The sequence below is a fragment of the Eleutherodactylus coqui genome, chromosome 3, assembly GCF_035609145.1.
Source record: "Eleutherodactylus coqui strain aEleCoq1 chromosome 3, aEleCoq1.hap1, whole genome shotgun sequence".
Taxonomy (NCBI): Eukaryota; Metazoa; Chordata; class Amphibia; order Anura; family Eleutherodactylidae; genus Eleutherodactylus; species Eleutherodactylus coqui.
Window position 1 is genome coordinate 240,100,322 of NC_089839.1, and position 12,031 is coordinate 240,112,352.

The following is a 12,031-nucleotide window of genomic DNA, read 5'->3' on the forward strand; positions in this document are numbered from 1 at the left end:
CGAGTACGCTCGCTCATCTCTAATCTAGAACCTTTGGATCAGTATTACATGTGCAGCCCACTTGGACTGGTCAGGACAGGCTGGTGGAGATCACTCTACCCCTCCCCTCCTTCTCCGGGAATATATATTGTTTTTTCAGTTTTTTTTTGTCTTGTTTTCATATTTTAGCACTTTTAATTTTTCATGGTGAGCAACAAAAATCCGATGGATTTGAGCGAGGTCTGTAACAATGAACACAATTCTATTAAGACTTCTGTTTCTTTCATCTCTTTAATTGTATGTGTTCAACTCCAAAAGGTAGTTGTTGGGTTGAAATAAATAAAATGTAATATTCAGCAATTATAAAGAGTAAAATCATATCAATGCAGATTGTGTTCCACATTTCCCTAGCTTCTTCACACATAGTATGCAGCACTATCATCACACACACCTCCTTAAACAGGTATTTCTATCTTAACCCTTTGCAATCCAATTTTGGATTCAGGGTTTCCTAGAGGGTTTTCTCTTTCTGCCATTATACAATGGCACCATCTGCTGGATAGAGCCAGTACTGCGGTATGTGACATGTTGGAGATGCCCCTGACAACAGAGCGGCCAGTAATATACAGTAAGAATACCCTGACGGACATCTTCTGACATTGGAGCTGTACAGCCTTCAATCAGAATGTCTTTAGACGTCAGACAGTGGATTGGAAAGGGTTAACCTCTGCGACTACCGTCAATCCTCAAAATGGTCCATACAAAACAAAGATGGCTTGTGGCAGCATATTGGTGCGAAAAATCTTACAAACTTTATTCCTCCATAGTAAAAGTAAAGTTTGGAAAATTTTTCACACCTTTATGCTGCCACAGGCCTTCTTGGTTTTGTATGGACCCTTTTCTGGAACAACGGTTCAGGTTTCTATGTATGTGGCTGTTGCATTGTCCAATCCCACCTGTGCTGGGTTTAATTGAGTGCTGTTTGTAACCTCGCTTCCTTCTAATCCTGAAAATGTTGGGACAGAGGTCTTTTCAGCATTTCTACTGCACAAAGCAGCCCGGGCCTTCCGCTGGGCAAAGAACAGAAACGGAGCTCCACTACAGTGAATGGGACCGAGTTACAGTGGCTGGGGGTGCTACTATGTAAGGAAAACCAGTGAAAAATCTTCAGTACTACACCTGAGATTCATTGGCAGTCCCAGCAGTTGGACCAATGAGTAAGTCATGCACATCCATGCGATATCCCCTTACTGAAAACCATACAACCATAATAGATGTTGTAGACTGAAAATGAGTCAATAATGATGAGGTCATATGCCTATGTTTTTCTTGCTGTTTTGACTAAAACTTCCCAAACACACTAATAAATATTGGCCAACTTTGGCAACATACATGATTTTAACATGCTCATTCAGGAGATAAGCTATCTCAGGTGGTAAGGTATCTGGTAGTGGCTTATTTCTCTCCTATAATGGGGGTATCTATCATATATATATATATGCAATGCCGCATTGTGGGACCTGAAATGCCATCAAAACTAGTCAGATTGTTTTGTATCTTTTAGAGCCAAATGGCCAAGATTGAAGAACCTAAAGTAAAGCTTAGAGAATACTGCAAGTAATTTTGGATAAAGTTTGGAAGTAAAATAGATTCTCTCGAGGACAGATAAGTGTTTATAGACAAGCACTGCAATAAATGGAAGCCTTGTACTAGAATACACAACCACTGCAAACCAAAACATTTTAACTTTTACCAAGAGTGGTTCTGCTCCAGGCAATGACTTCTTAACAAGGCTATCAAAAAAACTTTCCACCTGTGAAAACAACAATTATTTTGTGTTTGCATATTTAACTACAGAGTGATTACAAAAGTATTTTTTGATGACAGATAGAATCTTGGACAGAGGGGAAATCTGAGGAATATGGAGACAAGGAATATAGTAACTCTGCCTAATCCTGTTGACAGAGCTACCCCGTCTATATTTACCTGAGGGTCTAATCATCTAGACCCTCAGATATCTATCCTTGTCAGAATATGAGGGATCAAACAAGCAATTATCCTGGTGCTGGAAAACACGTGTTCATTGGTACTCATTACTATAACATCTAGATATCAAGAGATCAATCTGGGAATGGGGGAAGCATTTTGGACCCCGTCATAGTTATTTCTAACATTACTGGCCACCTGGTTCTTGAAAAGTTGTAGGTCCAACCAAAATGCATTGAACCATATGAACCGTAATGAACCTTAATTCTCATCTCTTTCTATCTTGACAAATAGACCTCCCTCGTAGGAGGCCGATTGTCTCTGTACCATACTTACACTTGCGATCATCAGGATATTACTATTGTAATAGTTTATTTAGGCTAACCTCACATCAAATATAGAGGGTCTACCCAGTAAATCAACCCTACAAAAAGAGGGGGAAGGACTACTTGGATCAATTTGTACCAATAGTCTGTTCCAGCATCATTTAACCCAATATATTCTGGGTCTGATCTCAGACATTACTGGAGGGCCTCTACTTGTTCCTAGGGGATGTTCTTTCAAAGAAAAGGAAAAAGAATAAAATTGAATTGATACTGGAGACAAACTAATATAATCTCATTTAGAACTCCCCTTACTGGAATATTGTGACACGCATGAGCATGTTCGTTTTTTCCTTTCTTTGTTTTATCCTTATTTGTGAATTGTTCTAAGCCCAGTGTTTTTAATATATATCAATAAAGATTTGTGATGCATTATTCCATATCCCATTTGAATAGGACTATTATTCAAGCAATTTATGATTGCAACTGTATGATTTTCATAGTTCACTTCTAGCTACATGTTTCCTTTCCTTCGTTTAAAAGAAGAAGGCGCCTCACATTGTGTTTTGCTCAAACTGCCTGCACAGACCTTGATATGGCCCTGAATATATAAGGAAATCAGTTCTGATTCATAAGTTTATGACAAACGAATACATCTAGAGTTGCCTGAAAAACATTACTAGCTATTTTTAATATTTCAAATCATTTCAGCTTGACCTCAAATATTCTGACCTGCCAAATCTTAATATTACCATCAATATTCTTACTTTAATTTTCAGAGCTTGGGCTTGTTCCATCAGCAGTCTGGTCATCTTTTCTCCTTCGGTCACTACCCTCACACACTCTGTGATCTGTGGCTGCTCAATAACTGCTTCTTCTGAGCCGCAGCGTTCAAGACCACTATCTGTAGAGAGTGCAGAATAATTCAGTTGTTTGTACACTAATTAAAGAGGAACTTTGTTTTGTTTCACTTCAATGTGACACTGAATGGGCAATTCCATTTATTTTTTTGCTATGGGGCTTCTTCTCCTAGATGTACATCTGCGATAGAGAGCATAATAACTATGTACATCAATCAATGAAACATAAACATAGAATAGCAATGACTATACCTTGAAGTCCCAGGCAAATAACTTCACGTTGGTTCTCTACATGTCCAAGAAACTGACATGTACTTGAAGGAAAACATTCTGATGGACACACAGTGTTGCCTTTGCTATTGAAATCAGAATCTACTAAAAGCTTAAAGAAAGAAAAATTACATAATTATATTGTAACTCATATGAATCTATGATTTATAAGCACAGAAAAAAATACTTTGGCCAGAAACCTTTTTAGGATCAAACATCCAAAGATGAAAAGAGCTAATAGTTCTCAATTTCAGAATGTTTATGCCCACCTCTCAGTGAGCCTCTGCAACCAATCATAATTGACATGATGGCTCATGGAACGTCTGCAGACTTCTAGTGACTCTCCGGTTTTGGGACCTTTTCTCCAACACCCGGAGGAGTAGAGGGGTATATTATCTGCAGTTATTCTTCTCTGCTTTCCTCCAGTTTCAGGTCTCATTATCATCTGTCCAAAATGGCCAATGCAATCTTCAAACTACCTAATCCTCCGCCCTGCATTGATAGTGTTAGACACCAATGCACTGTAACTGCTATCGGATTGGCAAGAGTTGATCATGTGATCAGCTTAGGCCAGTCAGAGAGCAGTGCACAGTGTGCATTAGATAGTTAGAAAGTTGCTGTAGTCATTTTGGATAGCCAAAAATTGAAACCGGACTGGCAGATCAGTAGGATGGCAGAGAAGAACAATTACAGATAATATACCCACTGCCCCCTGCTATCTTGGGACAGAATTAAGTTCAGAAATTGGAAAGTCCCTTTAATAAAAGATTTGTGATGTCCTGACACTTGAGCCCTCTTCCCATATCTGGCAGGCCAAAAGGGTTTATTAATTTTGATCGGAATTTAGCTTATGTTTTCCCCCTAGATTATCACTTTCTAATGACAGATTCCCTTTGAATATGAAATCATATGGATTTGAAATGAAATAATTTGGATGCAATAATATGGATATCATGACATGTTCCTGGTTATCACATTATTATATTATCAACTAGAATTAAACACACTGCTTGGAACAATGCACCATTACTATAATGTACCCACCTGTTCATGCCATTGTTCTAAAAATACAGAGTCTTCCTTCATTTCTTCTGGTTTTATACAAGGTTGCATGGAATCAAGAATATGTTGAATAAGAAATGATTGCTCTACTAAATTGGTTGCAGTTGCAGCTTTTTTTATTGGATAGCCAGACTTAGCAGCCCCATTATCACCCTTGGGGATCTTAACTTTTGGCGGCACTTTTGAAAAATCTGGAAGTTTGTAGTGAACTTGTCCTTGGCCATATTTCATTTCATATGATGGTCGTCTATGTGGATCATAAGTAGACTGCTTGAATTCTATATCCACATCAGCCTGAGGAAACTCATCCACTTCCACATCCTCCTGTAGGTTATGCTCAGATTCATTTTCTTCTTCGTTTTCTTTTGTTGAAGTCTCAGCTATTTCGGCATTTGACATGTTTCCTTGGATATCATGGTTTTCTTTTCTGCATATTTCCAAGTATTCCTCTTTAAAATCCCCTTGATCTTCATAATACAGACAGTACTTAAGTTTTGTATCACTTTTACCGCTGATCGCTATTTCATCACTGCTTTCAACAATTGATATTTCTGGCATAGTCTCATAATCAATAAATTGAGAAGGATTCACAAGATCACCTTCAGAAATGTGTCGTAGAAGAACATCTGGGATTATTGTTGGAACAGTCAATAACTTCTCACATTCTTGCTCTATGTCTTCATTAGCCTGAATTATAAGATTGGAAACTGCCTCAGACAAACTAAAGTCACTACTATCCAGGGAATAAAGAGCTTTATCGTTAGTAGTTTCAGATTGTATTGGACTATTAGCAGATGGACCTTCCTCAAAATTGGCCAGTGCCTGGGGAGACTGAAGAGATGTGCTGGAGTTGTCTACATTATCATGCTGTAAACGTGGAACTAGATAGCACTCAAGGATTCCATCGTAAGGCAGGTCTTCCTGTTCATCATCAGTAGTGTCACTGGTCAGGTGATCCAATGAATTTGTGCGCTCATCTGATGGTTTATCATCTGCATAATACTCCATATAGGGGTTTTAAGCAGGGTGCATAAATGTCTGGTTGTACCCTGAAAAACACAATACTACAATGGTGAGTCAAAAATTATCCACACTCTGACTATAGAATGTATTTTAATTAGCTTTTAAAAAAGAAAAAAATACACTCATTGTCAAAAAAAAAAAATCAAGCACCTTGAAGGAGTTGTCAGAATCGAATGGAGCTTTCTATGTGTGAGTATAATGTCGATATGAGTAAGTGATTACAATATCAGAGCAAAAGGATAATTACTTTACTTAGAATTTTGTAAAAGTTTTTCAGTACATTATATGGTACATTACATCAGTGCCATTGAAAAATACAACCCGTCACGCAAAAACAAGCCCTCAGACAGCTATGTTGTTGAATAAATAAAAGAGTTATGATTTTTCAAAAGTGGGGGGGAAATAAAAATATATTTAAAAAAAAGGCTGCATCCTTAAGGGATTAAAATCAGCTGCGCAAGCAGAATTACGCAGCAGATATTTTCTACTCTGTGTATATGAAAAATTACTGAAACTCATTTAGTTGGGATTTCAAAACGCTGTGGATTGTATGCCGGAAAATCTTTCCTGTGTGGACATAGCCTTCGGGGTGTCCCCCTCCTCGACCATTAAACAAGTAGTGAGGGCAATGTGCCGTTCCACAGCAAAGGCAAGATTGAAGCACTCACCCCTAGGTCTACAGACATGAACATGGCCATCATCAGTGCCAAAACTAAACCGGGATTCATCGCTGAAGATAACCCGGTTCCACTCCTAAGCAGTCTAGTTTCGCTGTTCATGACACCACTGCAAAAGGAGGCAAGAGTGGGTTTCAAAGATAATACACATAATGAGCACGGTGAGACCAAATGTCCTTCAGCCAAGAAAATGGTTCCAACAGACACCGAGGCTTGTAATGGTGATGTCACCTGCTCTGGATGGTGGACAACGAAACAGTGTGCTTGTTGGATGATCAGATGATCCTCTCTACTGGTGGTCTACAAGGGAGTCCTGAGCCCAGATACTCTGGTATGCATATCCTCACGCATCCCCTAGTTCCAACACCTCCTAACAGTCTGTTCAGAACAGCTCAGGTGGTGGACAATTCTTTAATTCAACCATGCAGCTTCTTGCATTCTAATAATGCGCCCACGCTGAAACTCTGTAAGCTGGGTGAAATCTCTTTGATTGCATTGTAGAGGCATCTAGCGGTCAACAAGTTCTAAACACGTGGAAAAAGGGGTCACTAAACACAATTAGCCTCTGAGAGACTTTTTAATAGGACAAGGGTGGAACCATTTTAGGGCTTCAGATGGCAAGACCTTCATCTAATCATGCCACAACTCTCCTCATTTGCATATCTGCCTGAGATGTAACTGCATGCCAAGTTTTGCAGCAAAACAACAACTCCTTCTAGGTGCCTGATTTTTTAATTTTTTTTGACAAAGACAATTTTTTTTGCCATAAACTTCCTGCTTTTCAATACACTTCGTCCATCTGTCAACAAGCTTTTGTATTTCCTCATTTAAAAAAGGTTGTAGGCTGAGCTACGAATGCACTGCCGTCTTCACTTCTTCATCAGACGTGAATCTTTGTCCTCTTAGGGCTTCTTTCAGGGAATTAAACAGGTGACAGTCCCATCAGACAAGATCTGGACTATAGGCAGGTTGCTTTAATACCTCAAAATGAAGTTTTTGGATTCTGTCGATAGTATGGAAAGCAATGGTGTGCGAATATGCAATAAAACACAACACCCTTGCATAGCAGTTCTGTCTAGATTTGTGCTCTTCTGGAAGTTATTTTGTTACCCATCTCGCACAAACTTTTCAAAACCCAAGTTTGTTGTGCAATGCAGTCATAAATTATGTGACTTAGCTCATTCAAACCTGCAGAGCAGTGACTGGGGGAGAAAGCGACCTACAACGAAAGTGTTGATAAAATAGTGCGGCCAACCAAAGTTTTAATAGAACTGGAGTGGGGATAATTTTTGACTCACCCTCACAATTGCATAGGTCCTTTATTATATTACTGCAATATCAATTTAGATTCTAACATATGTCGATGCTAAGAAGAAAGTGCAATACTAAATAATCAAAGAAAGCAGTTAAGAAAAACACATGAAAACAATAAAGGTTGTAAAAAGACACATTTCTCATTGACATTAATGATAAAGTCAATGCCTTATTTACAAGGTGTTTAGATTTTAAATCAGACCATTTGCATACTGTACATTTCAGGCACACATAAAATTGAGCCAAAAAGAGCCATTAAATTTACCGCATGATATAACACTTAAAGAGCAACTGCACTATTGTCAAACTTTTGAGAAAGTAGATGTCTACAGACCTCTATGAGGCCATCTTAAGCTGTTGAAAGGAGCCAAAAAAGCAGACATCCAAAGGGGCATAGCGCTCGGGTGAGAGCGCAGAAGCCACCTCATTCTAGTGATCAGCGGGTCTCAGCAGCAGGACCCCCACTAATCACAACTTTTGACATGTCTCTCTGACAAAAGTGCAGTTACTCTTTAAGTGATATAACCTTATCTTTAGGGCTAAGTGGTATACTTTCTGCACCACCCAGGTCCACATGGTAAAAGGTTAACAAGTAAAATTCCGAAGTTTGAAAAACCAAATGCAAAAATGACAGCAATGTCTTACCAGTTATCAATTCGGCTCCTCTGTTTCAGACCCTGTCAGCCTCTTGCACACAATCTTCCTTGGGTAATGCGTGCATCAAGTTACTTGCATTGTAAAACAGGCTGCACACTCCATCTCCTGTGGCCTCTCTTATTGTAACCATACACCCCGTCACTTAAAATTCTCTTTCTCTTTTGTTATTCTACACATTGCCAGGACGCTGTAGCACAGCAACCACTTTAGAGAAATCCTGTAATTAGCAGTAGTACGACGGGGCAGGAAATTCATAGATCGCACAAAACTTTTATTATATCTCAAATTTTTCATTCCTGCTTAATGTTTGTTTGACAAAAGGAAGAAGATATTCGTGCATCCATTAGGAAAAACATTGTAACTGCTACTTACAAGATAGTGCAATGCGCTGCAATTGGACATTATATATACGTCACCAACACAGAGGGATTTCAGAGAACCTAAAGTATCCACAGACGTAGAAGTCCCTATAGTTATAAAACAAAATTTTTATTTACCTGATATAAAAAATTCAGGACGACTGACAAACAAACATAAAAAATAAAGATCTATCCCATTTATAAATGCAGGGAGATCAGTCCCCTCATGAAGGGATAGTATGTAGTCAGACCAAACTCAATAATATTGTGTCTGACTATCTGGATGCTATGGGCAGATTTTTAATCTAACAATTTTCTATAGTAATTAAATACATATAGCCCTCTAAAGTAAAGGTCTAGTGCAGTGGCTCTAATGGCTCAACGTGGTTCCTTATTCTCATAATTCATCAGGAGCCTCAATTATAGGAGGCCACAATACATAGGTTTGATAGAGGACAAAACAAGAAACAGTTTATCTACGGCCTCATGCCCACAGTCGTGTCGGATTCCGCCTGTGGAATATCGCAGTGGAATCCAACACGGCGCCCCCCCCCAGAGAACCCATACTCACCTCTCTGGATCCCGAGTGTCCCGTCCGGCGCGCATGCGCAGTGCAGCGCATGACGCGCCAGCGGTGACGCATATTCCCGTGATACTTCCACTGTGCTCAGAACATGCTGCGATTCTCCCCCGCGAGCGGAAAATCGCAGTTGATTTCCGCTCGTGAACAGGGGAGAATCCCTTATCATAGCATGTCTATGGACGGCTATTGCTGCAGGATCCGTAGTGGGTGTCTGGCCGCGGATTATGCAACAATAATCCGTCCGTGGGCATTGGCCCTAAAAAGAAAAACAAACTGTCTACATAGATATTGCAATTATTAAGGGGTATAAAAAAAGCCCTAAACTCTCTGCCTACCTAATCACCCCCTATAAAGTCAATATAATAAACAAGTTGAGAGGCAGAGAGAAAGCATGATATAGTCACTGGTCCTGATGGTGGGCTAGTAGCATTATATACAAAACATAGAAGCTACTCAATGACAAAAAGAAGACTCTTATTTATTATTGTCAGCGTGTGCTAAACCTTAAACAAACAACCCAAAAAAAAGGAAAAGACAATAAACTCAAGAAAAAGAAACACAAAAATACATATAAACGAATGAATGTCTAAATATATACAGACAACCCTGAATATATAATACAACTGATAAACAAAAATTTACCACAATGCCAAATTATTGAAAAATAGGTAAGATCTTTATTTTGGACATAAAATATTATAAAAAAAATGAAGCCCAACAAAAAGAACCACAACATAACAGGGACAACATATAAATAGTGTACCTGGATATTTGACACAATCCCCAGTCATAGCTGTTTTATATTCCATTCTCCATGACAAAGTGCACAGTGTATAAATCATGAAGTGCATCATGTCAAAGAATTCATACAGTGATTAATCCCTAAGGCTGGGTTCACACAGGGCGGATTTGCTGCGGTATTTCCCTGTGGAGTTCCGCTGCGGCAAATCCCGCTATTAGCTAGCCATGTGAACGAGATTTGTCAAAAATCTTGTCCACACGGGGCTGACAATTAGTCATGCCAAAACCGTCCTTAGCCTGGCGCGGATTCCCACGACACAGCATGTCAATTCTTTTTTTTTTTCCATTGAGGCCTCGCTCCTCTCTATGGGAGAGCCGGCCCCAACAGAAAAGCATGTGGCGAAGCCGCTCCAAAACCCGCAGCTAAGTGCCGCCAGTTTTGAAGCTGCCCTTATCCCGCAGAAATCTTGCGGTTTTACGTCACGGCAAAACCGCGAGATGTCCGCAGGGAAACTGTCCCGTGGGAACCCAGCATTCGTGACCAAGCTTTTTTTCGTTTTTCCATTTTCGTTTTTCACTCCCCTTTTTACAAAAATCGTAACTCCTTTTTTTTATCCATTGACGTTGCTGTATGAGGGCTTGTTTTTTGTGAGACGACTACTATTTTTCAATGGTGCTATTTAATGTACCGTATAATGTACAGAAAAACCTACACGTCATATGACCTATAGGTTCAGTATATGCTCTTATAAGTGAGCCAAGCAATGGAAGCTGAAAGCACCAATGTGAACTGGCCCTAAATGCTTATTGCATGTCTGTTGAGTGCTGTTCTGTGCACAACCTCTAGACGTCATTCACCTGCTTTGCTTACTAAATGTGCTCCTTTTGTAGGCATGTAGGGTGGCACAATCCCCAGCATTACAATACAAGCATAGTAAGGTTTCTTTGTACCCTTCTACAGTATATGCATCCTTTTACTTACTGGAGGCTATGTAATCCTTCAACCTTCCCATTGTCTTTACAGGACTATTCTCATGCATGTATACTAACCAGTGGGATGCTTAGGGTATGACTTAGGCTGCCTGTCCATGGGCGATTTTTCATTACGTTTCCCGCATTTTACCGCAAATTCCTGTGCGGAATTCACCTCCTCATTGAAAGTGGGTGAATTACGCAGCAGAGACGGTGATCAAACTGACATGCTTCGGAATTGAATTCTGCACCGCAAGTCAATTTCCGCATGGGTTTTGTGCGGGTTATTTCTGCAACATATGAGATTTTCAAAATCTTGTTCACTTTGCTGCTACTGTAAAAGCCACGGAATTTCTGTGCAGAGGGTCGGGGCGGAAATTCCACAGCAATTTCGCTCTGTATGAACCCCAACTGAAGTGGATCTACTGTGGGTAATCACTGCGATAACGGTAAAAATCATTATGGTTCTGACTTAAAGGCTATGTAAACCTTCATACACCCTCTTGTGTGTTTACACTCCAAAAAGTTTTTCAATTGAAAAGAATTTTAAAATTTTCAAGCACACTTGGAGCTTCTTCACGCGACCGTATTTGGGCAGGTTTTTGGTGGCGTAAACTATACGTGCGCTAAACAAAGAGAATAGAACTCATTGATTTCAATGTTTTTTTCCCCATGAGCGCGTTTTGCGTAGGACCTGCTCCTTTTTCCTGAGCTTTGTACAGCAAAGACCCCATAGACGTCTATGGGCTGTGCACAAATGCGCAAGGGGATGCATGAAAACACTACTGAAAACTACAAATAAAAGAACACATCTGGACCTCATTGGGCTTAAATAGCCTTTTAATCCACGGAAAGGGTGTGTCATCCCTGTGTGTGAACTGGACCTGCGTGCGCAAAAAGTATAGTATTATGTGCAGACCCACGTGTAAGTGTACTGCAATCAACCTCGTTTGTGCGCAAATAAGTTGTGCTGCGGCGAGTGTATGTGCGCATACTCTCATCTGAATAAGCCCGTGTAGGGTATAGCTGCATAAAAATCATTACTTAAGTTATAATAAAAAGTTCACAGACGAGATCAGACTCCCCTCTTCCCAGCTGTAGATTTCCATTTGTGATACCTCCCCCTCCCCTCCCATGAGCAAAATTTTTAATTCATTCAAATTGTGAAAATTTTTTTTGCATAATACATCCATATTAAATTGAAGTGTATGCAAGTGTACATAAC

The 12,031-nt window shown here is 39.7% G+C and overlaps 1 protein-coding gene across 1 annotated transcript in view; it reads right to left on the reverse strand.

Moving 5' to 3' along the window:
• AKNAD1 (AKNA domain containing 1) overlaps positions 1-8,252 on the reverse strand; it is a 40,316-nt gene extending 32,064 nt beyond the window's left edge. Inside the window, exons 1-4 of the mRNA XM_066597160.1 lie at positions 8,140-8,252; positions 4,463-5,529; positions 3,401-3,530; positions 3,056-3,192 (exon numbers count right to left, since the gene is read on the reverse strand). Of these exons, the coding sequence (XP_066453257.1) occupies positions 3,056-3,192; positions 3,401-3,530; positions 4,463-5,488 (1,293 nt within the window). The 5' untranslated portion in view covers positions 5,489-5,529; positions 8,140-8,252. The remainder of the gene's footprint in view (positions 1-3,055; positions 3,193-3,400; positions 3,531-4,462; positions 5,530-8,139) is intronic.
• Positions 8,253-12,031: the final 3,779 nt, after the last annotated feature.